The 27464-nt window shown below is 34.6% G+C and overlaps 1 protein-coding gene across 1 annotated transcript in view; it reads right to left on the bottom strand.

The window, feature by feature from the left end:
* Positions 1-27464, bottom strand: part of OLA1 (Obg like ATPase 1) — a 171569-nt gene that overhangs the window by 3330 nt on the left and 140775 nt on the right. Inside the window, exons 8-10 of the mRNA XM_019459948.2 lie at positions 3458-3598; positions 2673-2769; positions 496-618 (exon numbers count right to left, since the gene is read on the bottom strand). Of these exons, the coding sequence (XP_019315493.1) occupies positions 496-618; positions 2673-2769; positions 3458-3598 (361 nt within the window). The remainder of the gene's footprint in view (positions 1-495; positions 619-2672; positions 2770-3457; positions 3599-27464) is intronic.

Raw genomic sequence — 27464 nt, 5'->3', positions numbered from 1 at the left:
TATTAGCTAAAATAAAGCATGATTTTGGACCTGCCCTCTAGTGTTGAGAAAGCAAATCAAATTCCCAAAGATCTTAAAAAAAAAAAAAAAAAAGTACAACTATGAAGTTTTAGCAAGAACAGATTTTGATTAACTACATTTCTGTCCCTTTCCTTGAATTGATCATGAGCATATATATACTACTTTTACTTTAGATATTCAAATGTAAAAAGTATAATTTTCCTTTGGCCATTAGTGAACAAATTCTTTGAAATTATTTATAATTACTTAAAATTATTTTTATTTTCAGTTTTAGAAAAATGCCACAAATACATACTGATAATTCACACATTTTAAAAATTATCTAAAAGCATGTAAACAGCAACAGCTCTTCAATCAGCTGACAGGAATACTAAACCCTGACACACATTTTAAAAGACAGCTATCATTCATTTTAATGAGTATTTTTATATTAGTAAAGATTATAAAATATGAAACCAGAAGATAATTCCTTACCTTGACTGCATTTTCAGAACCTTCTTCTTTAAAATCTTCGTATTTCATTACTTCAGCCATAATGAATCCTTTTTCAAAATCTGTGTGAATCTTTCCTGCAGCCTGAGGAGCCTTCGTCCCTTTCTTTGAGAAGAAAGACCAGAGAAAACTAATTGCATTTAAGATGATTGATTGTAAGCGTAGAGTTTCTTTTCTCTGATCTGCAGTTGGGTTCAACTTAAACTTAGTTTAATATCACAGTTAAGATGTCAGATATACAATTAGTCCAATGCGAACACTGGGCACTGTCTGTGCAGCAGATTTTAGCACAGACAGATCAGTAGATATTAAAGAAGCATGGCTTTGTTTTTCCTGACAGTCATCCAGTTTTATTGATTTAGATGCAGTGGTCTAGTTTGGGTGTAGGTTTCATTTCGATTTTCTATTCTTCACAGTGGAAAAAAAAATAAGGATTTTAAAGTAACTTTCAAGCTGAATTATCAAAGGTTTAAAAAAGATAAAAAGCCTTAAAATTTCAGCTCATCTAAAGAACATATAAAAATCAATATACAAAGGGACATTTTAAAGACATTTCCAACAAATCATAAAAATCTATGTTCAGCAAATAATTTTGAAATTCTCATAAAATTTCAGTAATAAAATTTCCAAACATTTAACATAATACAGGCTGCCTCTAACCATAAGGAAGGAAAATTCAAGTTGATATGGGAAGAAAAATGTCTTATAATTACTCCATATGTTAAATTACAAGGACATACATTCCAGACACACACAACCATGGAAAGAAATTTGAGAAATAATGGTGACCTAAAGGCTGCTTAATAAAGCATGTTAAAGTGATAAGGAGTCTGACACTATAAAGCACAGTTTTTACAATAAAAGATGTATTGGGTTAATATGGCTACTCACTGATGCTTACCTGACTAAATATCTTAGCACATTAAATCATGGATACTTACAATCAGTCTTAAGATAAACCAGCTTTCACATTTTCAAGCCCAGAACATGTTATCTTTCCTGCTGCATATACTTAAGTTTGGAAGTTTAAAGGCTTTAAAATATATAGTGAAAATAAACCGTGGCAATTTGTTTACCAACTTGGATTTGCTTTGACATTATTTTCTTAGTCTATATAAAAGGACCTTGGTTAGAAGTCAATCAAACATTTCTTTACAAAGAGGAGAAGGAATAAAAAGTGAATCTCATTCACACAACACATTTAACGTTACATTGAACTGCCTCCGTGATTCTACCCATATTAAATCAAAATAAATCTAATGATAAATTATGATAGTCAGTGAAAACAGAAATCAAAATAGCATTAAAATTTATCATGGAGCATATACTAAAAAAAGCATAATGGAAGAATCCATAAGACAAGGAGTATTTCTAAAAGTTCTGACATTATTTTTATATCCTGTAATGCTATTTGGGACTACATATATTTCAAAATATTTTTAAGTAGTAACTACCATATTACAATATATTTACATTTAAAAGCAAGCCATTACAGTTCACAGTTTCTATTGTCCTCTGGGAATAAATTAGTCATTCTTTCTGGTCGTAATCAGTATACATCAATATTTAAAATACATATCACATTTTTAAAGAAGAAAGACTGAATATATAACATTGCAAAAATAAATACCACTTCTATGAATTCAAATAAAAAAGCATGAATTATTACACATTGAGTTTAGCTCTTTGAGCCCAACTGTGTATCTATGAAGAGCATAATGATGTCATATTGCTTTTATTGCTGAAAATGTAATCCGAGCAAAGCAAAGGAGGAAAGAACCACCCGCAACCCAAACAAACTTAGCGAATACAAAATGAAAAGCAACATCAATTTCACTGCAGACAAACCCAGTCACACAGATTAAGCAAGCACAATACTGGTGCGTCTTATCTCTGACCACAGGAGGAGGGTAGACAGATTCTACAGGATGAAGAAATTCAGACTATGTAATAGGCAGAATCAATTGTTACCTGCCTCAATCAATGCCGCTCCACTTTCACTGTTCAGCAGCTCACAAATAATTAAAGTTATCCTGGACAAAAACCTCATCTGTAATGACTAGCTAACCGCCACCATGACAAACTTCAAAGTCAGTGATATCAATCTGAATTCAATAGTGTGGAACTGGATATAGCTGATGAATAAGTATGAATCTTACCCTGATGGTCCATGCACGTACTTCATCTGGGCCTGCAGTGAAAAAGTATTCTAGTTGGAGTGCTGCAAACCCAGCCTTAATGATCTTTGGCAAAGCGCTGAAATAAAATGAAACAAATTCACTCAACATATAAGTTGATTGTGCCAGAGATCAGTATAGAGCTAAAATTATTCATTTCAAGCAGAAATGTTAAAGATATTAGTAAATGACCATTCATCTTTCATAATACACTTGAAGAGGACTGAAAGCATGTAACTGTTTCTAGAAACCCCTTCTAAAATAGGTTTTAATTATATTAGTCTGAATGTATCATTTCGAACTGTTTACTATAAAAAAAAAGAAAAATTTGATCTACCCATCCTAAAACTATTTTCCTCCAATATTAATTATTTCCAGGACATGGGTCATGAAAGCAAAATTATTTGACTGAAATCCAACGTTTAAACAATATATTAGTGTTACTCAGAAAAAATTAAGGCAACTGATTCACCCTTTCCCCTCCCCCACTGAACATGACGAAAGAGTTTTGGCGATCATTCCTTCTCAAAAATATACATAACTAATACCTATGTTATAATTAAAACACTGTACAGAGATGACAGATGACAGTTAAAAACTTAATTTAAAATAAATCTTTTCACTCTGTCTCATGGTAAAGAAAGGAGAAGATTCCCTCTTTATAATGGTAATTACTCTGTCATTTATTATTCTATCAGCGCAAGCAATTAAATTACTGCAAGGAAATAGTTGATAATAAAGTGTAGGGAAAATGAATGCTAATTAACCTTTGTGTCATGTTCGCTTCCAGATACTTCTGTCTCTCCTCAGCACTCAATTCTTGCAACTTGAGTTCCAAGGCCCCACTAAAAGGAATGACCAAGGCACCTGGGTCATACTTGTCCACCCACTCTTTAATTTTTATCAACCTGTAGACAAAAAAGGGCACAACATTATCTTGTAGTGCATGCATGACTGTACCACATTCATTATTATCAAGTAGCACATACATATTCATAAGAATTGCACGGTTTTATGATGCCATCTTTTTGTGTATAGCTTTCCAAGGTCAAGGCATTAACAGGCAGCAATTGCTTCAGGTATATGCCATGAGATTTTACTGTAATCTAGTTTTACTTTAGCACATTTTCAATACAAACTATTATACAAATATTATAAAACTTTTTAAACTTACACTAAATTTTTTCAGCATTAACACCTGTGCCCTTGAAAACCTCAATTTTATGATTTATATTATTTTCCTTACTTTACAAAGTAAAATGTTAAGAAGCAAAAACGTCAAGTTCTGTTTATATAGGAACCATAACCTAAAAAGTGCCAGCTAATTGTGAAGTTTTTGTCAAATAAATAATTGGTTCCACCCAGATATTTATATGCCTAGTTCAGTTCCCTCTGGGACTAACAAAAGCTTACAGTTACACCTGGTTGTGAGGGAGATTTCTGCTAATCAAGACAAACATATCCAGAAACACAGATTTACAAACCTAGTTGATTATATATACACACCATTCTTAACGAATCTCACTTTTGTAGGACCACAAATAAGGGAACTGCAGAGGAAATACATTCCTTTAATCACAAAGGGTTTAGAAAGCCAAATCAGTTAGGGAATAGATACCAAGTGTTTGCTGAAAGGATGTTATTGAATGATTTCTTTTTCTTCCAAATCATGGAGTATTCTGGCAAAGCAGTAGTTAGAAAATGAAGAAGTATAGTGAATATATTAACTAGGTTCTGATTCTAGCTTTTAATTCCTGGGCAGGTTACTGAAACTTTCTTTCTTTCTTTTTAATAATGTTTATTTTTGAGAGAGAGACAGAGACACACAGAGAGAGAGAGAGAGAGCGAGCAGGGATGGGGCAGAGAGAGAGAGAGAGAGAGAGAGAGAGGGAGAATCTGAAGCAGGCTCCAGGCTCTGAGCTGTCAGCCACCCAGGTGCCCCAAGATTACTGAAACTTTCTAAGCCTCAGTTTCCTCATCTATAAAAATGGAGATAATTATAGTACACATTATATTGTAATGAACCTAGAAAAGTAATGCCTGGCCTCCAATAAATGGTATTACTATTATTATAACTGTTAATAATAACAGTAGTTACTATTATTTTCATTCTCAGATTATCATAGATTATATGCCTATGACTCTGGAACAGGGTTTAGTATAGAAGTGAATATAGATGTCATAGAAACTTATGTTAAAAATGTTAATGCATACAAGTCTTACATAACCCTACTAGTCTCCCAAATTTAGACCAAGGTTTTAATAGCTATTATGGCAAAAAAAAAATTGTGCCAGGTATCCTTTAAATAATCAATGTAAATGCCACCTTAGAAACACAAGAACTGGACCACAAATTCATCAAAACTCACCTATCAAAGAAAATGACAGGGGATCAGAGTTATTATAAAATTAAGACTATAGCCTACTGAGTAGGATTTAGGATGGGATAAAGGAGTGAAGTATTCACACAACAGTTTGTACATGTTTACATACAGCAGTTTGTACATGTTTGTTATATAAGGCTAACCTATAATTTACTTATTTAATATGTTATCAGTGGTTTCTGATCTTAATTTTTTTTTTCCTTTGGTCACATCCTAAAAGAATGGAACAATCCCTAAGATTATTTTGGAATAAAGTATGTGTCCTTTAAAATAAGAAATCCAAACCAGATATTTTATTATCCAAAATTATGAAGGACAGGTTAAAGAAAAAAGGGAAAATCTGTTTTTATTTTTATTATTATTTTTAAAGATTTTACTTTTAAGTAATCTCTACACCCAATGGGGGGCTCGAACTCACAAGCCCGAGACCAAGAATTGCACACTCATACTCCACAGACTGAGCCAGACAGGTGCCCCCAAAAAGGGAAAATTTAAATTGATATACTTCTGCCTATAAGAACATTATAAGATTCTAAGTTACTTCACAGACTTATACTATTCAAACAAACGATATGGTTTAATAACATACGTTTATTATACAAGTCAGAATCAAGTGTGTGTGTGTGTGTGTGTGTGTGTGTGTGTGTGTGTGTGTGTATTCATTGAAAATGAAATAAAACAAGCCCAGGTAAGAGGATAATATAAAAATATAATACACATTTTGTTTCATAAATATGGTCAACATAACTAATAAAACCAGAACTGTTATGAAACAACAAGATAAGAAATAATTACTTAGGCTAAAACATCAATTCAGAATAACAATAGTTCTACCCTGTCATTTTAACAGCCTTTCCTGCAGAATCCTCAGAGGGATTATTTGCATTCCTCAGGTGTTCTATTGTACAATTCAGATGAATAAAGACTTACAAATCATTCCTCTACCGCCAATGTGAGACTTTGATCTGGTGAATACACCATTGTACCTTAACTATAATTGGCAAAAAACCTGACAGTGTAGAGCATCACAAGCTTAATAACAAAGGAGAATATCTCAAAGTGTTGACAGATGATCTTCATAATGCAGAAGCAGAGCTGGTACATTTTAGCAATAAATGAGCACTGAGGTCTAAAGGTCTCTAAAGTGACTGACATCAGACCTGCTATAGCCTCACTAAAAGAAAAAGGTACCGGAGCACTCTCCGTAAAGTGAGTTAGGCTCTTTGCCTGCAAGCTTCACTTTTGTGACTTTCACTGTCATAGAAAACACAGGGAAGATGAAAAGTGAGTTAGGTTCTTTGGCTGTCTGCTTTACTTTTGTTACTTTTACTATCAAACAAAAGTGAGAAATGTCCCAAAGTGATTTTTAATTACATATTTGAAGTAAGCCTTCGGTAATGAAAACATAGTCCTCAATTTTAAGATTATAGACTGAAATACATATAATATATCTATTAGGTCTTATGGTTACAAAAGTGTGATAATGAGGCCAAGATCACAAGTTTGAACCCCATTGGGACCAGTTACCTTTTGCAGAAAAATGTCTATTCTATTGCTACAAACCATACCCCAAACTATAGTTAGTCATCTAAAAAATGTGTGCTACTAGCACAAGAGGGATATGAAAAATCAAAGTTGAGCTCAGTACCACCACCAGAAAAACAGTTTCAAGTACATTCTGTCAAAGTGACTGAATAATAATCTCCATATACAACGTTAACAAATGTCTAAAGAACACTATCCAATTGTTAGAGACCAAAATAATGAAAATGATGATGAAACTGTCACAGAATATCAAATTATATAAGGAGAGACAAAACAGTAAAGACACTACACTCCCAAAGAGTTAAGCTGTAAAGACTTTGATAATGTTCATTTTGCAAATTTATACAACCAGATTATTGCAAGGGGATCCACCCTTCTCTTGATAAGGAGCCAGAGCCACGCTGATTTCCCCAAAGTCTTATGAGTGACAAATGGAAAAAGGAATTGCCATTAGTTGTATTTTTCTCTCTGGTAATGATTCCATAGCAAGGGGACAAAGCAAAGACGAGGAGTTTTAAGACTAAAAGGATGATGCTTTGGAGATACACTGGCAGGTTGTGAGGTTAGACTGTTTGGCAGAACAAGATCTTTAATACTAAATTAGTATTCGATTTCCAAAAGATCATGTCTCAAATGTATCTTTGCTCTTATAATCTGACCTTCTCAGCAAGTCTTGAAATTCCAGATTCCATAATTTGATTTTCCTAGGGTTTATTTACATTGCTTGTGTTTCTTTTCCCAGATACTAATTTTATTTCTAAAAATTCTATTTGTTTCTCTTTCAAATCTACCTGCTCTTTTTAAGAATATTTTACTCTTATTTAATGAGTTCTTAGTCCCTTTCCCTATTTTAAGCAGATTAAAAGTTCTTTTCGGACTGCTCTAATTACTTCTGGTTTCTTGGGTGAAACTCTGCCCCCCATCATTTGTCACCTGCAAGCAGCCTCTCACAACAGTTGGTTCCTTTGTATGTGCTGTGCCATTTGGGTCATTTGTGTGTGGTCATTTGGCAGCAGCAGTCAAGTTCCAAGGGAGTCTGCTTCCCCATGTTTAGAGATCTATCTATGGAGTAGTTTTGCGCTTATTCTTCCAAGAAAGAGCTATGGAGGGTCACGGGCTCTGGATCATTTTAAGGCTTAGTTATTTCTGCATTAGGTTATTGGTAATGCAAATTAAGGCCTCCTACCTCATATAGTTCTGTCCTAGTCTCTAATTCCTGATAGTACAGTTTCTTCCTTTGTCTGGAAGGGGTGGGAATGGAAGGCATTTTTCTAGCACCTGATTATGGAAAGGATAGCTTTTTCTAAGCTTTTATGAATGAGCCTCATTCTGGTACCTGCAGTCCAGGGCCCATGCCTGGACTCTTATTCCTATGGCCACCAAGGCTTCTAGGCCATATATTAGCTGGGTTTTCCTCAAGAGCCATACCTTATTGATTTTACTCTCTACTCTCACTGAGTTTCCTCATTGTTTTTGGCACCCAGAAAACCCCTTACTGTCTTTCAAGTCCTTCTGTGTGTTCTAAAAATACCACATCATCATCAAGACCATCCTTGTCTGGTTATTTTCTCTGGTGTTTCCATACATGAGGAACAAGAGGGGAGCCTCCTGTACTGGCTCAGTCCACCATCTTTTTTGCATGACTCTGACATTTCTTTAACTCTTAACATACTTAAAAAAAAGATAATATATGCAATCAGGAAGAAATAGATTTTATACTTGATTCAAACATATGGTGCACAGACATATTATTTTCATACACATATCCAAACTGACACAGGTTTCACAAAACAATACTTACCTTTATAATGGGAAATAGGACAATCTCGATGGTGCTATTTGATATTCTACATAACTAAATTCTTGCAACTTAAACTCCTGAAATAGTTTTCTCTAACATACTTTCATAAGAACTTTAACTTTTTTTCCATACTTCATGTCCATCTAGCCATTTGACTGCATCCTAGCTACTAAAGATCACTCAACCCAGCACTAAAGCCAAGTTATATTGTCATTTATGGTATTTTTGCTGAACATGAGAACTCTCTCCAATCTGTTCACTCTAGTTTGCAACATCAAAGTATATTTAAAATCCTTAAAACTGTTACATATGATAGGATTAGGTCCTTATATACAACCTACATAATTTTCTGTGAATCTAGGTCTTACTTTTTTCTTTCTTTTTTTAAAAATCAGCAGTAATATCTTATTTCTGACCGACTGCTAGCCAAGAACCATATGTCAATATTCAGAAAATGATGCAACTTACACAAAGGAGGATCTAGGGCTGGTTCATTCAGTGACTTAATATCATTCAGTCAATGTTATTAAGGACTTGACCTTTACTAAGCTAGTTCTCTCATGTTGTTCATGGTATGGATGTACCATAAATCCAGGGGGCACTGATAAACACTGAGGTCATTTTAGTCTCCCTGCCTTACAGGTTTACTCTCTCTTCTATTAAAACTGCTCAGAGTACCAAAGAAATGACTTTAAAATATCACATTCCTTTTTTCCATTTTCCAAACATAATCACTGCAAATTAATGTCAATTTACAGTGTTGTAGAAGAAAAGAAAAAAAAAGAAATAATGGCTCACGGAAGGTAAGGTTATCCTCTTAAAGATGACAGAAACACTGATTAATCCAGTTCTTTCACAAATGGCAATAAATGACACTAGAATTATTAATACTAAAATTAATACCACAAACAATATACAAACTGAAATATATGCTGTAAGCAGTATTTGTTCAAGGCCAAAAAGTTAACTCCAGAAAATCCAAAATTCCCAATTCTTTAGAATTCTTTCAATGAAGTTATTAGAATGGCGTTACTAGAATAGGGAAGCCAATGGGGGCGGAGGGGAAGGAGGGAGAAAGGAAATACCAAAAAAAGGTAAACTTTAGTCTAATTGATTCGTGTCTAAAAACCTAATCCCTGTTCCAAAAGAGATCCCCATCTTTGATGTATGCAACAGACTTCAAATTTCAGTGTTCTTGTCTGACTTCATGGAGCTGTACAGAAGAACAATTATAACTTTGTTCCTCAGAACATGGTCACATCACTTGGGTATCTATTGGAAGTGCAGAATTTCAGAATCTGCATTTTAACAAGATCCCCAGGTATTTCATAGATATATTAAACTTTCAGAAGCACGGAACTAAAGTACTTTGAAAATAACAGCACATTAACTGAAAGGGGGAAAATGTCTGAGATAACTCCTCAGACCAACAGACAACTAAGCAGATGCTGACCACCTATCCCACTGATATGAGAGGAGTGAGAATAATAAAAAAAATTCCTGCTTACATCTTTCAGGTTCAAAACCACAAGAGAAAAAAGTCACTAGAATTTCAGGAAGTGTAAGGAAAAGGTCTGCTGTGAATCCCCTGCAATGTCAATGAAGTTCCAAATTCACAGTAAAAATAATTACTTTAGACAGAATTACTATATGGTCACAGTTTCTTACTGTGTAAGACATGATTACACGTCTCTTATTCTAATAAGCCTCAATACCTGGAAAAACATCTGTAGTAAGTTAACTTTGGAGTCTAGATTCAAATTATAAGAAGTGATTCCTACAGAGCAGACTTTGTGAAATTTAAATTCTTATCAAGTAAAAGGGATATTATACCACAAATTGTTCCCTATAAGGACCTCACAGAACCACTGTCTGAAAAACTCCACTCTTTCTGCAGTCACCATAGTAAGATGGCCTTTGTATACATCTAAGCATGTGTGTGTCTGTGTGTGTGTCCATGTGTGCATAAAAGGAAATAAAGTCTACAGAAATGGGCATTCCTTTTGCAGCAAATAAATAAAAACCAGGTTCCAGGCTCTCTGGTTCAAGGATTAACAAGATTTCTGACTCTAGCAGTAACTGGAAGGTTATGAAGAAACTGAAACGATAGGTGCTATGACAAGGAGACAACCTTAAAAGCAAATTAGAAAAATTGGGATATATTTATCCTAACACTTTGGGTTCACCATGACTCTGACATTTCTTTAACTCTTAACATACTTAAAAAAAAGATAATATATGCAATTATCTATATTCAGCAAAAAGGCTTTGTTTACAAAAAAATTCTTTCAATGAATAGACAGGAGGAAACAGCAGGATGAATCCTAATTAGTTGGAGAAAACCATAGTAATCCCATTCTCTAGCTGGCAACTGGTTTGAGAATGGGCATAGGAACCCCGTTCTGGTCATGGGGCATGAGGGGAAGCCTCCTAGAGGCTTCAGAAAAAGACTCTGAAAGGTTTCTTTGGCTCTTAAGCAAGAAAAGATGGGCGTCTTTACTGCACACTATTTCTGGATCTTACCCTGGAATTCTAGGGGCCACTTTGTGACCAACCGAAGTGGGGAAAGAGGAGAAAAACCCTTCTTCTTGATAATAATATCACAACCTTGAATTAAACAGGAACACTGAATTAAGCAACCCTAGAGACATATTACCTTGGGTCTTATTATTATGTATTAGAATGGTGTTTGTTATTTATAGTTAAAAGCATCCTGATACTGATAATGACCACGTTTTGGGATTATCTTCATTTAAGTATATGAGTAACTGGTCAAACTCCAATTTATTATTTAAGAAAACTGCTCCTGCAGAGTCTTCTCTGAGCTTCCACATAGACAGACGCTATTACCACGTTCCACCCTGTATTATAGATTGCCTATTTTCTTCTCTTCTCCCACTATAATAAAAACTTCTTGAGGTCAGGAACTGTCTTTTGTTCCCAGATATATCCACAGAACTCTCCCAACATAGCACTGAGACACAGTAGATGTTCAATCATCTTCTGAATGGATGATAAAATGGAAAGAGCTTTAGGCTAATAACTAGTTGAGTGACTACGGGCAGTTACTTAAGGCCTCTTAGCTTTAATTTACTAATCTGCAAGCTGATGAGTAGTTTTCAGTATGTTCTGGGTTCTCTAAAGGAGCTCCCAAGATGCTAGGAGACAAAAGGGTGGAAAGAGATGAAGGAACATGGAGGCTGTAGATCCTCCACTCTCGCATTTCAACCACAGCTGCATCATTCTTGTATGTTGAATTTCTGCATCCGATTTCATCAGAAGAAAGTTCTGTTGTTTTTAACAACTCTAAAGTTCAATGAGTAGATCCTTTTTAGATGGCAAACTACCATTTTATGGCATATGCCAGAAGCTGAACAAGTGTAAGTGCTAAAGTCTTTCTGCTTAAATACTACTTTTCACCATCTTTAAAAGAAAAACAAAACAAAACACCTCTCTCTTCTCCTCTTCTGTCATTCTCTATTCCCTCACCTCATTTTTTTTTTTCCATAGCACTTATTATGTTCTCCTACCCAGCACTGGTGAACCTGCTTACCCAGTTATTAGGGCAAGGAATTTTTAAATACTTTGTTCCCTGCAGTATCCCCAGCACCACTTATAACCGTGCCTGGCACAAACAGATGCTTGTTAGGTGCTGGGCAGATCAACAAATAGGAATGAATTAAATTGAAAGTTAATCTACAGATTAGGTAAATGAACATTCAGAAGTACATATTTAACAAAAGAAGTGTCCTTGTACAAGAAAATTACAAAGTACCATTAACAGAAATTAAGGACTGAAGTGGAAAGACATCCGTACTCATGCAGTCAAAGACTGAATACTGTTAAGACAGCAATATTCTCCAAGCTGATCCACAGACTCAACGCACTCTATTAAAATTACAGATGCCTTATGTGCAGAAATTGACAAGCCCATCCTAAGATTCATATGAAAAATGAAAGGCCGAGACAGACTAGCCAAAATAATATTGAAAAAAACAAACAAAACCCCAAACTGGAAGGATTCGCCATTCCCTATTTCAAAACTTACTAGGGACACTTGGGTGGCTCAGTCAGTTAAGTGTCTAACTTTGGCTCAGGTCATGATCACACGGTTTGTGGGTTCAAACCCTGCATCGGGCTCTGTGCTGACAGCTCAGAGCCTGGAGCCTGCTTCAGATTCTGTGTCTCCCCCAGCCCGCCTCCCCCCCATCCCTCCCCTGCTCGTGCTCTGTCTCTGTCTCTCAAAAATAAACAAACGCTAAAAAAAAAAAAAAAAAACCTTTAAAACTTACTATAAAAACTATGTGTCGAGTAATTAAGATTATGTGGCACTGGCATAAAGCTAGACATACAGATCAATGGAATAGATGTGTGAGTTCAGCAAAAAGCCCATACACCCATAATCAATTGATTAAGACCATTTTAATTGTGGTATGGAGGGGTTGTGGGAGGGGGGATGGGCTAAATGGGTAAGGGGCACTAAGGAATCTACTCCTGAAATCATTGTTGCACTATATGCTAATTTGGATGTAAATTTTAAAAAATAAAAAATAAAATAAAATAAAATAAAATAAAATAAAATAATAAAACAATTTTCACTGTGGTAAAAGAAAAACATAAAATTTATCATCTTAATCATTTTTAAATGTATAGTTCAGTAGTGTTAACTATATTCACACTACTGTGTAATGATCTTCACAACTTTTTCATTTTGCAAAACTGAAATTTTATACCCAGTGAACACCACCTTTCCATTTCTCCCCGAACCCCAGTCTCTGGTGACTATCATTCTACTCTCTGTTTGTATGATTTGACTACTTTAGACACCTCTTACAAGTAAAATCATATAGTTTTTCTCTTGTGTGATTTGGCTTATTTCACTTAGCATGATGTGCTCAGGATTCATCCACATAATAGCATATGTCGAAATGTTTATTCAAGCCTTTGCCCATTTTTAAACTGTGTTATTTGATGTTGATTTTGTTACAGTCAATTGGTTTCTGACAAGGGCATCAAAACAATTCAGTGGATTTCCTTCTTTTTAAAGGCTTAATAATATTCCATTGCAGGTATATACCATATTTTGCTTATCCATTAATTCACTGATAAGCATCTGGGTTGCTTCTATCTCTTGACTATTATGAACAATGAGGCAATGAACATGGGTATGCAAATATCTCTCAAGATTCTGCTTTCAATTCTTTGGGATATATGCCAAGAAGTGGGATTGCTGGATTACATGCTAATTTTATTTTTAATTGTTAAAGGAATCTCCATACTGGTTTTCATTTCCACCAATACTGCACTAAGGTTACCATTTCTGCACATCCTTGCCAACACATTTTGTTTTCTTTTATAGTGCTCATATCTTAAAGGGTGTGAGATGACTGGTACCTCATTGTGCTTTGATTTGCATTTCTTTAATGATTAGTGATATTGGCATCTTTTCATATGCTTGTTGGTTCTTTGTATATCTTCTTTGGAGAAATGTTTATTCAAATCTTTTGCCCATTTTTAATTGCGTTATTTGTTTTTTGTTGTTGTCATCTTTGCGTTACAGTCAACTGATTTTTGACGAGGGTACCAAAACAATTCAACGAGGAAAGAATAGTCAACAAATGGTGCTCGGACAAGTGGACATCTACAAACAAAAAGAAAAATGAACCAAAGCCCTAAATGTAAGGGTTAAAACTATAAAACTCTTAGAAGAAAACTGGTGGAAATCTTCATGACCTTGGATTAGGCAATAGTGTTTCAGATAGGACATGTAAAACATAGGTAACCAAACAAAAAAATAAATTAGACTTTATCAGAATTAAAAGTTTTGTTCACCAAAAGACACTATCAAGAAAGTGAAATAAGAATCCATAAAATGGGTAAAAACATTGGAAATCATTTATCTGATAAGGGTCTAGCAGCCAGAATGTGTATATTTAAAACTTAACAATAATTATAACTTACAACTAACTCAGTAATAAAAGTACAGAAACCCAACTTCAAATGGGCAACCATGTCTCCCAGAAATGTCCAACAAGCATATGAAAAGATGCTCAGTATCGCTAATTATTGAGAAATGCAAATCAACACCATAATGAGATGCCATTCTATAACCATTAGGATGTTTATAACTAAAAAGATAGACAATCGGGGTGCCCGACTGGCTCAGTTGGAAGAGCATGCGATTCTTGATCTTGGGATCATAAATTTGAACCTCACGTGGAGTGTAGAGATTACTTAATAAGTAAAAATTTTTTAAGAAGTTAAAAAAAAAGGATGGACAATAGTAAGTTGTATATCCATACAATGAAATGTAAGTTAGACATAAAAAGAAATGAAGTACTGATACATGCTACAACACGGATGAACCTTAAAACGTACGAGGTAAAAGCCATCAAACACAAAGGGCCACATGTTCTATAATTCAACTTATTTGAAATATCCTCAATGGGCAAACCCAGATAGACATAAAACAGATCAGTGGTTACCAGGGGGTTAGGTAGAGAAGGCAATGGGGAATGACTATTAATAAGCACAGGGTTTCTTCTGGGGGTAAAATGTTCTGGAATTAGTGGTGATGGTGGCACAACACTGTAAATACATTAAAACCCACTGAATTGTGTATTTTAAAAGGGAGAATTTCGTGTACACTGATTATCTAAAAAATAAAAACCCCAAAGCTAAACTTAGATTTTAAAGATAACAAAAATGCTAATATTCTGTACATTATGATCCTATGATGTCTGACCTTTTAGAGAGAATAGGGATCAATAGAAAAAACAGAAATTTTGGAGTAAGGCAAAGATCAACTCAAATTTCAGCTTAATTGCACACTAGCCACAAGATCCTAAAAAAGCCGTTTAGGTTTCCTGAACCTCTGTTTAATCACCTATAACACAAATAACAATACTTATCCTCACAGGTTGATGTTAGTATTAAAGTGCCTAGAACATAAGAGGCCTTCAAATGTTAGTTCCCAACCTTAGCTCTCTCCTATCAGTGAATGGGGTCATTCTTAATCATTACTGTAGAGTTAAAAATACTATTAGATTACCTGCGAATAAAGAATGAGAGTTCTTTTTAAAAATCAGGTCTAAAAAAAAAAAATCAGGTCTGTATTTCTAGGAAGAACTCTTGTCTCACCAACCTTTTATAGATAGGGACATAACTGGAAGGGAAAGAATTTAAGCACAATGATTGAAAAAATATATATTAAGCAACTATGTGTACTAGTAAGCATTACGCTAGATCTTTCAAAGTTACACTTTGAAAAAGGGGGTACTGGGGGTAAAGGAGCATAATAAGTGTTATGATAGGGGAAGTAATGTGCTACAGGCATAATGAGGAGGGGGTGCCACAATCCCAACAAAAGAAGATTTTGGCCTCATTTAAATCAGAAATCTCAGAAAAACAGAAACCAATACACTTAATTGTCTTTTCAATTGTAACATTGTTTTCAGGTTTAGTCATAACAGGAAAGGCAGAAAAGGAAAGGGGTTTTTACTCATGATAGAGCTGGAATTTTGTGGGGCCAATAAGAATGTAAGAAACCACCAAGGGAAAGACAAATATGGGTGTGTATGTCAGAGTCCATTTGCACAGACCTCCTTTCCTAAATGGATCCTTCTTCCTGAAGTTGTTCTGAATTCAGCCTCTGTAGGGTGCTTCTATAATCTAACAAAAGGGACCATTCCCTCATGATCCTGTTTATCGAAATCCTCAGTTTACCATGTGGGGTTCATGTAAATTTTATAAAAGAACCGACACAGAAGGACCCAAACCCAAGGCAAATAGTCACTGTAAAAAAGGGAAAGTCACTGTTTATGTATCTGTGGAGAAAAGGGATTTGGGGACAGAGGAGAAACAAGAAGCACGAAGAAACAGAAGAGCTCTTATGTAAACTTCAATCGCTGCAAATAGGTACCTGCAATTATTCTTATTAACATATATTTTCAGAGAAGCTAAATAGAACCATGTTAGATGAGAAATGAAGTGACTTTTATCAGTGGTATGCCAAATGGCTTAAGAGAAGAATATTTTTATACAAGAAAAGGAGTAATTGGGCAACATGGGAAAAGAATCACATCTACCAAAACTTGTAGTTGGTTTCATAGCTTGTACTTTGTCCTAACAAGTAATAATAAGCCATAGTCCATTATTTTACTGACAAGACATTGTGTGCCAAATGAATTTTTGTAAATAAAAAAAGTTAATTTATTTCAATGAAAGGAATCCTATAATTAAAGAACTCCCACAGGCAATCCCTTGCTAAGGGAGGCAGTACAGAATATAGTTATAGAGCACTGTCTGGGGCCAGACAGGAGGAATCCTAGCCATGTTATAGAAACTTTCTGAAGTCTCAGTTTCCCCACCTATAAATGGAGATAATAACAGCAAGGCTGGTATGAAGATTAAATGAGAAAATACATGTAAAATGCTTAGTATGGTATCTGACACATGGTAGGTGCTCAACATATATTAGCTTATAAAGATAAAAATGACAACTGCTGTCTTTTTTAAACACCTCAACTCGGTTCTAATTTCTTACATAAAACTGTGTTGCATCTGTGTTCTGGCTATTAATCAGATTTATCTGATAAGGCAGGTCTAAGGACTAACCACATCAAAATATCTTTAAAGAGATTTCTTTTCCTCTTTATATTGTCCTGTCTGCTGTATAAAAAATGGCAAGTTTGCTACTCATTAAAATCATAGCTGAGTGATATTCCTACAGTGTCTAAGAAGGGGCAAAATATTATTTAGGGCTGCAAATATCGTACAAGAAATAGATTTGAGGTAAAACAGTAGGAAGCATACTTTCTTTTTCTTTTTCTTTATTTATTTTGAGAGAGAGGGAGGGAGAGAACAAAGCAGTGGGTTGGTAGTAATAAACAAGACAAACATGGTCCTTGTTGTCACAGAGCTTACCAAGTCAGCCTTACCAAGTTCATCTAGGTATTTTTTATGTATACTGATATACATCTGATAGGAAACAAGGAACCAATGGTGGTTTTTTAAAACTTTACTTTTTCCATTATGGCCCTTTCTACCCAATCCCACTCCTGATTCACCATGTTGCTCTGTGTATTTTATGGGTATAAATAGGCACAATTATTCATTTCCCTACTGATAGACATGTAAGTTGCTTCTAATTTTAGACTATTATGAATAAGGCTGCTACTATTTTGTGTAACAGAAACATTTATAACATATGAGCATACATTTTTACTCCAGAAGTTGGAATTACTAGACCACAGGGTCGATGTTCATTGGAGTTTGATTCATTGAGTGGATAGGTCTAGTAAGTTTTCTTTTTAAAAATATTTTTTTTTAAGTTTGTTTATTTTTTAGAGCGAGAGACAGAGAGAGGCACAGAACCTGAAGCAGGCTCCAGGCTCCAAGCTGTCAACACAGAAACTGACACGAGGCTCGAACACACTAACTGAAAAGAACATGACCTGAGCTGAAGTTAGACACTTAACTGACTGAACCATCCAGGTGCCCCAGTACCTATTTTCATGTTTATTCATGTATCTTCTTCCATAAAGTGTACGTTTGAGACTTTTGCCCATTTTTAAAATTGGGTAATTGGTCATAACATTGTTCATTTGTAGAGACTTTAACAATATATTCTGGACATAATTCCTTGGTCAGATATATGTGTAATAAATATATTTCTTCAGTCTGTGGCTAGTTTATTCACTTTCTTAGTAATGTTTTTTGATGAAGGAAAGTTATTCATTATGATGAAGTCATAAGTGTTTTATTATAAGTGTTTTCTGTAACTCATCCAAGAGATTTTTGCCTATCCCAAGTTGTGAAGATACTCTCCTATGTTTCAAGGAAAGATGGTGGACTGAGAAAATGGCACAGTGATTTGTTTAAGGCAAATGAGGGGCTTCTAGGGTGGCTCAGTCGGTTGAGCGTCCGACTTCAGCTCAGTATACATAAAAAATACTTGTCTTGTTTATTACTACCAACCCATGATCTCACAGATCATGAGTTCGAGCCCTGTGTCAGGCTCTGTGCGTTCTGACAGCTCAGAGCCTGGAGCCTGCTTCGGATTCTGTGTCTCCCTTTCTCTCTGCCCCTCCTCAGCTCACGCTCTGTCTCTCTTTCTCTCAAAAATAAATAAACATTAAAAAAAAAAAATTTTAAAGCAAATGAGAATGCCCTGCACATGAAAAGAAGCTACAGTGTCAAGGCTAATAAGCTAGGAGGCTGTTACATAACTCAGACATGAAGTGGTGAGGTTTTAGGTTTAGTTGATAAGCAGTGAAAATGAAGAGAAAAGGGTGAATAAGGGCCAGATTTAGAAGGGAAAAAAATGGAACTCAGTGATTAACTGAATATGGTATATGAAAGAAGATATGTTAAAATGATTTAAAGAATGAAGAACTTAAGCTGAAAAGATTCAAAGGGTGCCAGTACCACTAACAAAGAGGAAAGTTTAGAAGTAGATTCCACTGTGGATGCTTTATAGGAAAAAATAAGGAGTTTAGTTTTATACATCTTAAGCTTAATAATGATAATGGAATAGCCAAGTGGGGATTTTTTGTTGACAGTTAGGAATAATGAAACTTGAAAAGGACTAAGAGAAGAAACTAAGGAGGCCAATTTGCAAATTATTAGCAGAGCGGCACTCCTCAGCCTAACCTCCGTGTACCACGGCATCAGGATCACCTACAAACTTTTTGGACGTGACAGTTCTCAGACCCCATCCCAGACTTACTGGATCAGAAATCTGGTAGTGAGGCGAACAATCTATGTTTTAATAAACGCTGCAGATGACTCTGCCACACACTAAAGTTTGAGAACCACCAGCATATAGGTTAGAGTTAAAGGTAGAGTACAGAGAGAAGTGAAAAAGGTTAAGAGTCATTCAATCACTAATCCCTAAGGAAGAGCCATGGCAGGCACAGAGAAAAATCAGTAAAGAGATTAGAAGTGAAAAGCTAATATACCTGCCACCCAAAAGCCAAGCAGAAGAGAAAGTCATGAAGTTTCTAAAGACAGTTTATTCTGGTAGGGACACAGACAGAAAGATAGAAACAGGTACACAGAATAGAGCATATTTTCATCTATTATTGATCTTCTCCCCCCAATACCATGAGGGTCATATCGCATTGAAGAAAAATATTATTCAGGATATATTTTCCACACTAGTTTTCCCTTAAAGAAGAGAAATCTGCAAACGAAGTAATACAAAAAATACTACTATAAAACCACATTTCTTTTAAAAGGAAAGGAAAAACTGACAGGCATCTGACATATGTAATTTCATTTAATATTTACATAACTCAAGGAAGAGGAGAATAGGCTGTAGTGTGAAAGGAATATGGGGTCAAAATAAGTTATTCTAAAGACTGAGACATAACAGCAAGCTTATATGCTGACAGGAAACATCCACCAGGGGAGGGGGAGGGGAACTGATGATGCAGGAGAGAGAGGAGAAATGAAGGTGAATGGGGATACATAATCACATGCACAACTGAAAGATTGTCTTTGGCTAAGTACATAGACCAGGATCAGCAAATTATGGTATGTCTTGTATCACCTGCAAGCTAAGAATAGTTTTTACATTTTTAAAAAAATTACTTTGTTTTTAAGTAATTTCTATACCCAACACGGGGCTCGAACTCACAACCCCAATCAGGATCAAGAGGCACACGTTCTACTGGGTCAGCCAGGTGGCCAGTTTTTACATTTTAAAATGATTTCTTAACAACAACAAAAAAAGAGAAGAAAATTTTGTGACAGTAAAATTATATGAAATTCAAATTTCAGTGTCCATAAGGAATATCGACACTGCCATGCCCATTTATTTACATACTGTCCAAGACTGCCTTCGCAGTCTAACAGCAAAGCTGAGTAGCTGCAACAAAGATTGTGTGGTCCTTAAAGTTGGAAATACTTACCATGTAACCCATAACAGAGAACATGTGCTGACCCCTGGCATAGTCTATTTACCTGTACTCTAAACCTTAGAGGTATCTAACTAGCATAGACAGACTTCAAATGATCTACATATTTCTAGTAATGAGGACTAAAAGTCAGTGTTGAAACATAAGGGATACATTCAACCCATTTCATCTGGCCAGCTATTCAGTCAACAGTATTTACTGAGTCCAGGTTCAAGCACTGAAAATACAAAATGCAGAAAATACGGGCAAAGTCCTTATTCTCCTGGAATTTAAATTTTCACAAGACAGACAAATAAACAAGATTGTATAGCTTGTGATAAGCGCTCTGAAGTGAATACACGTGATGCTGTGAACAAAAGGGAGTCTAGGAGATATCTCTAGACAGGGTAGTCAGGGAAGGTGTTTCTGAGAAGGCCACTGGGGCCAACCATGGTCAGGAGAAGGGGTGTGGTTAATAAGGGGAGCAGACAATTAAGTGTTCTTAGATTTCTGCAGACACAGAAAAACACGTGAGGATGGAGAAGTTCATACACTGTGAGCGGCACATGCAAGGAACACTTTCCCTGATGAATTTTCCAATGGTATTTTTACTACAAAGTACACACAGTGTAATTATATAATGGGTTCAAATGGTTTGGGAACAAAATACAAATTAAACACACACACACACACACACACACACACACACACACACACACACACACCCCACTGTATAATTACTTAATTACCCGAGAGATAGGAATGGCTCCAGAAAACCATTTCCGCTTATCAGGTATATACAGTAACAGTTGTTGTTGTTTTTTTATTTTTTTGTTTTGTTTTTAATGAGGAAGAAACATTCCATACAATGGAAGTTTTATAGGATACTGGCAAATGCAAAAATGCTAAAGAAAGTATATATAGTAGGCATTTCTGAATTGCTTAAAATAAAATTCAGCTTTCCCTACTTTTTAGTCTATGAATACATCACAACAAATAAATATCAAAAATGAGCATAAAAGGATAAACAATACCAGAAGCCATAAAATGTTCTTCCATTCTATTGCATACATAGCTAATGCAGCATAACCTATCAGCTGAAGCTTGACAAATGATAAGCTATGAACTTTGGGGACAGAGTTAGTGTCATTTGGTTCTTAATTCTAAATTTCTTATTTAGCATATATTAAAATAACTATTTAAGACAAAACCTGTCCCTTCTGTGGATCAGCTATGCAGTTTGTTCCATGTTAAAATAACTAATTCTTTCATTATCTTGTTTTTCAGGCACAAATAAGTTTCTATTTAAAATTTAAGCAGACTTATAAAGTACAAAATAAAACATTCAGTAATCTTTCAGATATTTATAAAATTATACAATTCCAGTTTACTTCTCCTTATGAAAAATAGAGAAAACATGATTTGCAACCATTTAAAAAGCCAGACACAGGTCTATCGAAATGTACGGTACATTCAATGTAATGATTCATAGTGTCTCTAATAGAAAGATTCAGCAGTTCTCAATCGAGACCTTTATTCCTTCTCTGAATAAATGATGCCTGAAATTTTTATTCTTGTTCTAATGGAATTTCAATGGCCTTCACTGCAAATCTACTGGAAATTTTTGCATATTAAGTGGAAAAAATTAAATGATGTTAACCACATTTTAATGTGATTAAGGCTGACAGGGTCATTATTTCTGCTAATCACTCAGTTTAAAAAGCTCAAACAAAACTTTATAACAGACAAGGTTTTTAATTTTCTGTATATCTTGCTGAAGTTAAAAAAAAAAAAACTGTAGAAGAAAAAGAAGGAAAAAAACCATACTACAGTCCTTGACAAAAACCAAGGAGTAGTTCCTACAATTTGCAGATGGGTTTCATTATACTTAATCTGGTGATGTAAAAACAAAAATGCAAAACAATCTTACATTGCACATGCTCCTCTGGTTTCTTTCTTTTTAAACACAAAGAGGGTAAGAAAATGTGCTTTGTAGAATTTTGAGTTCTGTGTTTCCTATTTGCTGCTAAATGGAAACAAATACAGTTTTTTCTTTAGATCTTATAGCAAACTAAAAACAGAATTAATGCAGAATACTGCCTCAAACAATTCTTCAATGTTCTATTTTTTTAGATTAATCTATGCCATGCTACTACTAATATTTCAAATATATCAGTGTAAACTAAAAATCTTCACTGAGATAAATCTCCAAAAAGAGTGGCACTAATTGCTATTAGAAGAATAACAAGAATTCTAATGACCAGAAGTGCTTAGAGACAATTCATCTTTTCTGTTTTCTGATAGGATATTTACTTTGTTCACTGGTCATTCTATACCAGAAACTTAGAATTAATTACTTAAGATCATAGGTAGAGTTGGCGTAAGTTTGGTGCTCTACTTCCAAAAACTTATTCTTAAAAGTTCAATATTACAATATTCTTGAAGCAAAAATGAGCAGGAACTTAGCCAAAAATGCTTCACCAGTGTCTTCTCTAATTTTCTGAGCATTTCAATATTCTCCATAAAGAATAGCAGTTAAGCTAGGTACATAACCCATACAATTATGTAAGAATGAATCAAATACCTCACTACTTTTTTTGTTGGCTGTGAACTGCTTAACTAATACTGGTTGTTGAAAATCGTCTTTATCTTTCAGCTACTAAAATGGCAATTTCTAAAAATGATTTGAGGACTGTAATTCATTTTGACATATAACGTAATATAACTATTCCTAATCCAGTAGTCGTAGTTTTTACAAAAACAAAATTAATTAGCTTTTAGAAAAATATGACAAGCAAATTATTTTTTAGGAGAAACACACACCTGAAGTTCAGGCAGTCTAATTCATACTGATTCACCCCAATCTAGTAAACTTAAACCAAATTCAATGACTACAAACAAAACATTTCATACATAAAAAAGATTAAGTACCCATTTTTTTTGCATTGTAGTTTTCTAAAGCTGTATGAAACTATGATCACTGCAAATAATAGTCAAACTAACAATTATAAAACTTAAGCTACAGGTGCAGTACTTTTATCCAAAACCCCCCAATCATTCTTTGTAATTCTCTAAATTACTCAACTGCACGTGAATAGATAAATGAGTTTACTTCACTGATCAAAATCTGAGTAGCTAACAAAAGCAAAGCACCTGGCCAATAAACAAGTCCTTTGAAATACAACTTAGTAATAAAGTTTGAAAAACTGCTGTTCTGTTTTCATAGTGAAAATCATAACCAAACTACTTTCCAGCAAGAAGCTCAGCCTTTTGTGAAGAGAAAGAGATTAGGGTCTGTAGTAGATTACATAAATATCAAGATGTTCAATATTAATGCTACATTGTAGACATAATCTTTGATAGCTACACAAAGAACTAATATTGCTGAACTTAAAAAAAAAATTTAGTGTGATGCTATGCACTGGGGCATCAACTAATAATCCTCCAGAATTTCCGTGCTCATCTAAAAAGAGTCCCTGCTGAATGTTCTAATGCATCTTATTGTGAATCTTCAGCAAATAAAACTTCATGTATGAGCTCATGATGTGCTTTGCTGCCGGAAAGTCACAGACTCTGTGGGAAGCTCTTTATCTTCCCAGCAGTCCGTTCTCTGAGAACATCAGTGCAGCTACTGTAGTTACCTGTAGATTACTTGTATTTTCTCACATCTGTGTCCAGCAATCTAAACCATGATGATAAAGGGTCATTAGGTTTTGAGTGAGGAAGGGGATGGACTAGACAATTTGCTCTGATAAGCTCCTTGTTGGGAGCTCTAGTTTAGAATGTGAAATGTCGGATATGTACAGTTTTACACTAGAAGGAAAAAAGAATTTCACTTTTCTGCACTAACAATTAAAAATGATGTGATTTAATGTCTCACTATACTCTATTGATTCACGTTTTATTTGGGGGATTTATAATTAAAATTATTTAAGAGAAATAATTTTCTGCTTGTAAAATGGACGTCTACGCTCTATTAGCCACAAAGAATTCAGGTACAATTACTAAGATAACTGCTGTTTGGAGCACAGCAAAGCAATTTCCCACAGTGGGACTTACAGTTCAATTTACCAGTTGGGCAAATATTTTGTGCTCTGTAGTGGCCTAGAGAGTTAAAAGCTATAGGTAACATTTGAGCAGTGTTATACCTGGAGAAAAGTTTCTTCAATCCAAATGGATGGTTTAGATTTCAAACTAAAGAGAATATCCTAAAACATTTCCCCAAATTAATATTATATAACTTTAAAACTAACACAAACTACATTTGTCACAGAAACTGACTGACCTCCTGTCCTCCCTGAAACACGGCTCCTAATTTAGAAATCAACACTGTATTTTATTTTCGTTATTTGTGTTGGATCATAAATCGTTCTGATACTTAATCACAATTTCCTAGTAATCAGCTGATAGAATATCGTTATATTCTTGATTAGATTATAGAATGAGAATACTAATTACTTAACTTTAAATGGCTTAGAATAATTGTGTCAGGTTACAGAAATATGAAAAAGAAAAAGTGTGGGGTTGGTTTTTTTTTGTTTTTTTTTTTTGTTTTTTGGTATCCTTCAGTTACTGTGTAGCACACCACATAGTTAGGACGACAGAAGTATTTTAGTTTAGGAAAAGAAACAGAGACATTAAAAATGCTTGCTAAATTTGCATTCATAATTTACCTCTTATTTAGGTATGCTTATCTTAGTACAATGTTGTGTCTTCTACCCACATTCCTCCGGAAGGAAATGTTAAGAGGTAACAGTGACTAGAACAAATAAAACACTGAACTGCCTGGAAGAAATGTTAAAATTATAGAAGTATGTCAACAAAATCACCCAATATTTTAAAATGAAACATCAAATAGTGCTTTGTTTTTTCTGGAAACAGTCTTAAAATGGTATTCATTTGGACCATTTGAAGGCTTTCCAATGCTGGTGAAGAAAAATAAAAAATACTTATTGTGAAAATTGTTTGGTAGCACTAAACACAAGCAAGCAATATTTTCCAATAGGTTAAAGAAAAATTAAGCATTTAAAAACTCCTGTTCTTCCTTTCAAATACATGAATTGTCTAAAATCCATTTATGAAAGACCATAAGATGGGAGGTATGTCACTATTACCAATGTAGAGACATTTTTAAAAATAAAAATTACTGTAAAATATAACATTTGGGTAAGTAACATTAATATCTTAAGGCAATATGAGAACGCAAATCTGAAATAATTATTCATACACCAAGCCATTGTAAACCTAAATCATTTCTGAAGACCTGAATGTGTCAAGAACTTTGACAATTATGACTGGAGCCAGGAAACTGTAGCAGTGCAGAATTTCTTATGAATTTCTCCAGTTACTTTTTATAAATGCTGTCTTGGATGACAGCTTAATGTGTACCACATGCAATATTTATTCTTCTTCAGTGTCAGACTGTCTAGCCATCCAAGGGAATACAAAGAATGTCACTTATTAGGATAAAAGCACAAGGAAGGTAATCAAGGACATATGTAACATCAGCCAATCATGCCCTATTTCAACATCCTATTCCATTCATAACAGTTCAACAATTATTTGCTTACTGATAACTTGCTTTCAGGCTGTTTGTGTTCACCATAATGGTGGTTTGCATTTATTTTGCTCTTTAGAATTGGACACTTGCTGTGCTATACATGTTTGTCAAAACTTTATATCTTCTGTCAGAAATGGCTTAGCATATCAAATAATTTCTATTTGTCAGGAACTACTAATACAACAATCAGTAGCCCTTGATGTCAATAGGGCATTCACATAACTATAAAACAACAAATGTATAAGTATTAAATGTTCCACAGAAAAACATTCTGTAAGTGATACATAGTAAGAAAGTCATTATTATTGGCTAAGCCACACTCACATACCTACCTCTGCTTATGGCATTAAGGATGCTTAATAGGCACTGCTTTTTCTTTTGTTTCAGTTTTCCAAGATTATGAAACTCAATCTAATCTGATGGTCTTTAAACTAAACATCCAAAATGTCTAATACCAAGTCACATTAAAAAACACACTTGGCCACCCATACAAACTTCACTTAATAACAGATACAAAATAATGTCCCATCATACATCATAATCATGAAATGCATAATTACAGAAACATAATTACTTAATTATACTTAATCAGAAAACTAACCAGATAGGACTTCAACCATGTATTCTAGTTTCATTTGAAAGATTTTAAAAGGATTAATTTCCAGAAACCTAGACAACCAAGATGTTTACCTCTGAACACAGGAAAGGAAACAAATGGTCAATATTGTCCATATTCTCTCTCTCGGTCTCTTTTTCTTTTCTGTCTCTATCTCAGATTTGGCCTGAAATAAAATTCTACTGATGTTAGAAACATTCCACACAAACTAATCCATTTTAACTAATCCACACTAAGCCACTTTCGTGGGGGTTTTTTGATTCTTACTTGGATATTGTATAGATTAGTTTCGGTGGAATGTTTCTACATACTAGAACTTCACTTCAGGCCAAATCTCCCCACCCCACTCTACATATGCCTTGTAATGCAAATCGCATATGTCTTCCTTATGAGAGACAAAGAAATAGTGTTATCTTTGGAGTCCTCCAGCACAACAGATAACGTCTAAGGAGTGACTGGGCAGGCCACTGACTTCTAACACCTTGATGCCAAGACACATGACTTCAAGGAATCAATGACTTATGAAGGGCACCTGGACCCTCTTCTTGTTCTGACCAGTTCCTGGATCCCTAAGAAGACACGTGCACCAGACCACAATTGCCAATAAAAACCCCACACCCCATGCAAAGATGAGACTCATTCTCTTTTCCTTTCTCAATCTCCTGGACACTCTGTATCTCTCTCTCTATATATATATATATCTTCAAGAAACTCTGCTTTCACTTCCAAAAAAAAAAAAAAAAGAAAGAAAACATTTTTGTGGATTTTTTTAAATCTACATCTATGAACTATGTTGTAAACCATCAATTTTGTTAGTTATTTAATAAGCGTTACAATGTACCTACTGATAGTACTAGGGAAAAATCCATTTGGATAAAGTTGGAAAGGTATGGGGATAAGTCTTGATTAACAACAACAACAAAAAAAAACCACAGCAGGATTTTCTAAGTGTTGCTGTTTCATTTAAA

This window comes from Panthera pardus, unplaced genomic scaffold, assembly GCF_024362965.1.
Source record: "Panthera pardus isolate Hobbes unplaced genomic scaffold, ASM2436296v1 HiC_scaffold_10, whole genome shotgun sequence".
Classification (NCBI taxonomy): domain Eukaryota; kingdom Metazoa; phylum Chordata; class Mammalia; order Carnivora; family Felidae; genus Panthera; species Panthera pardus.
Note: the sequence above shows the minus strand (reverse complement) of the source record. Positions and strands in the feature narration are given on the sequence as shown.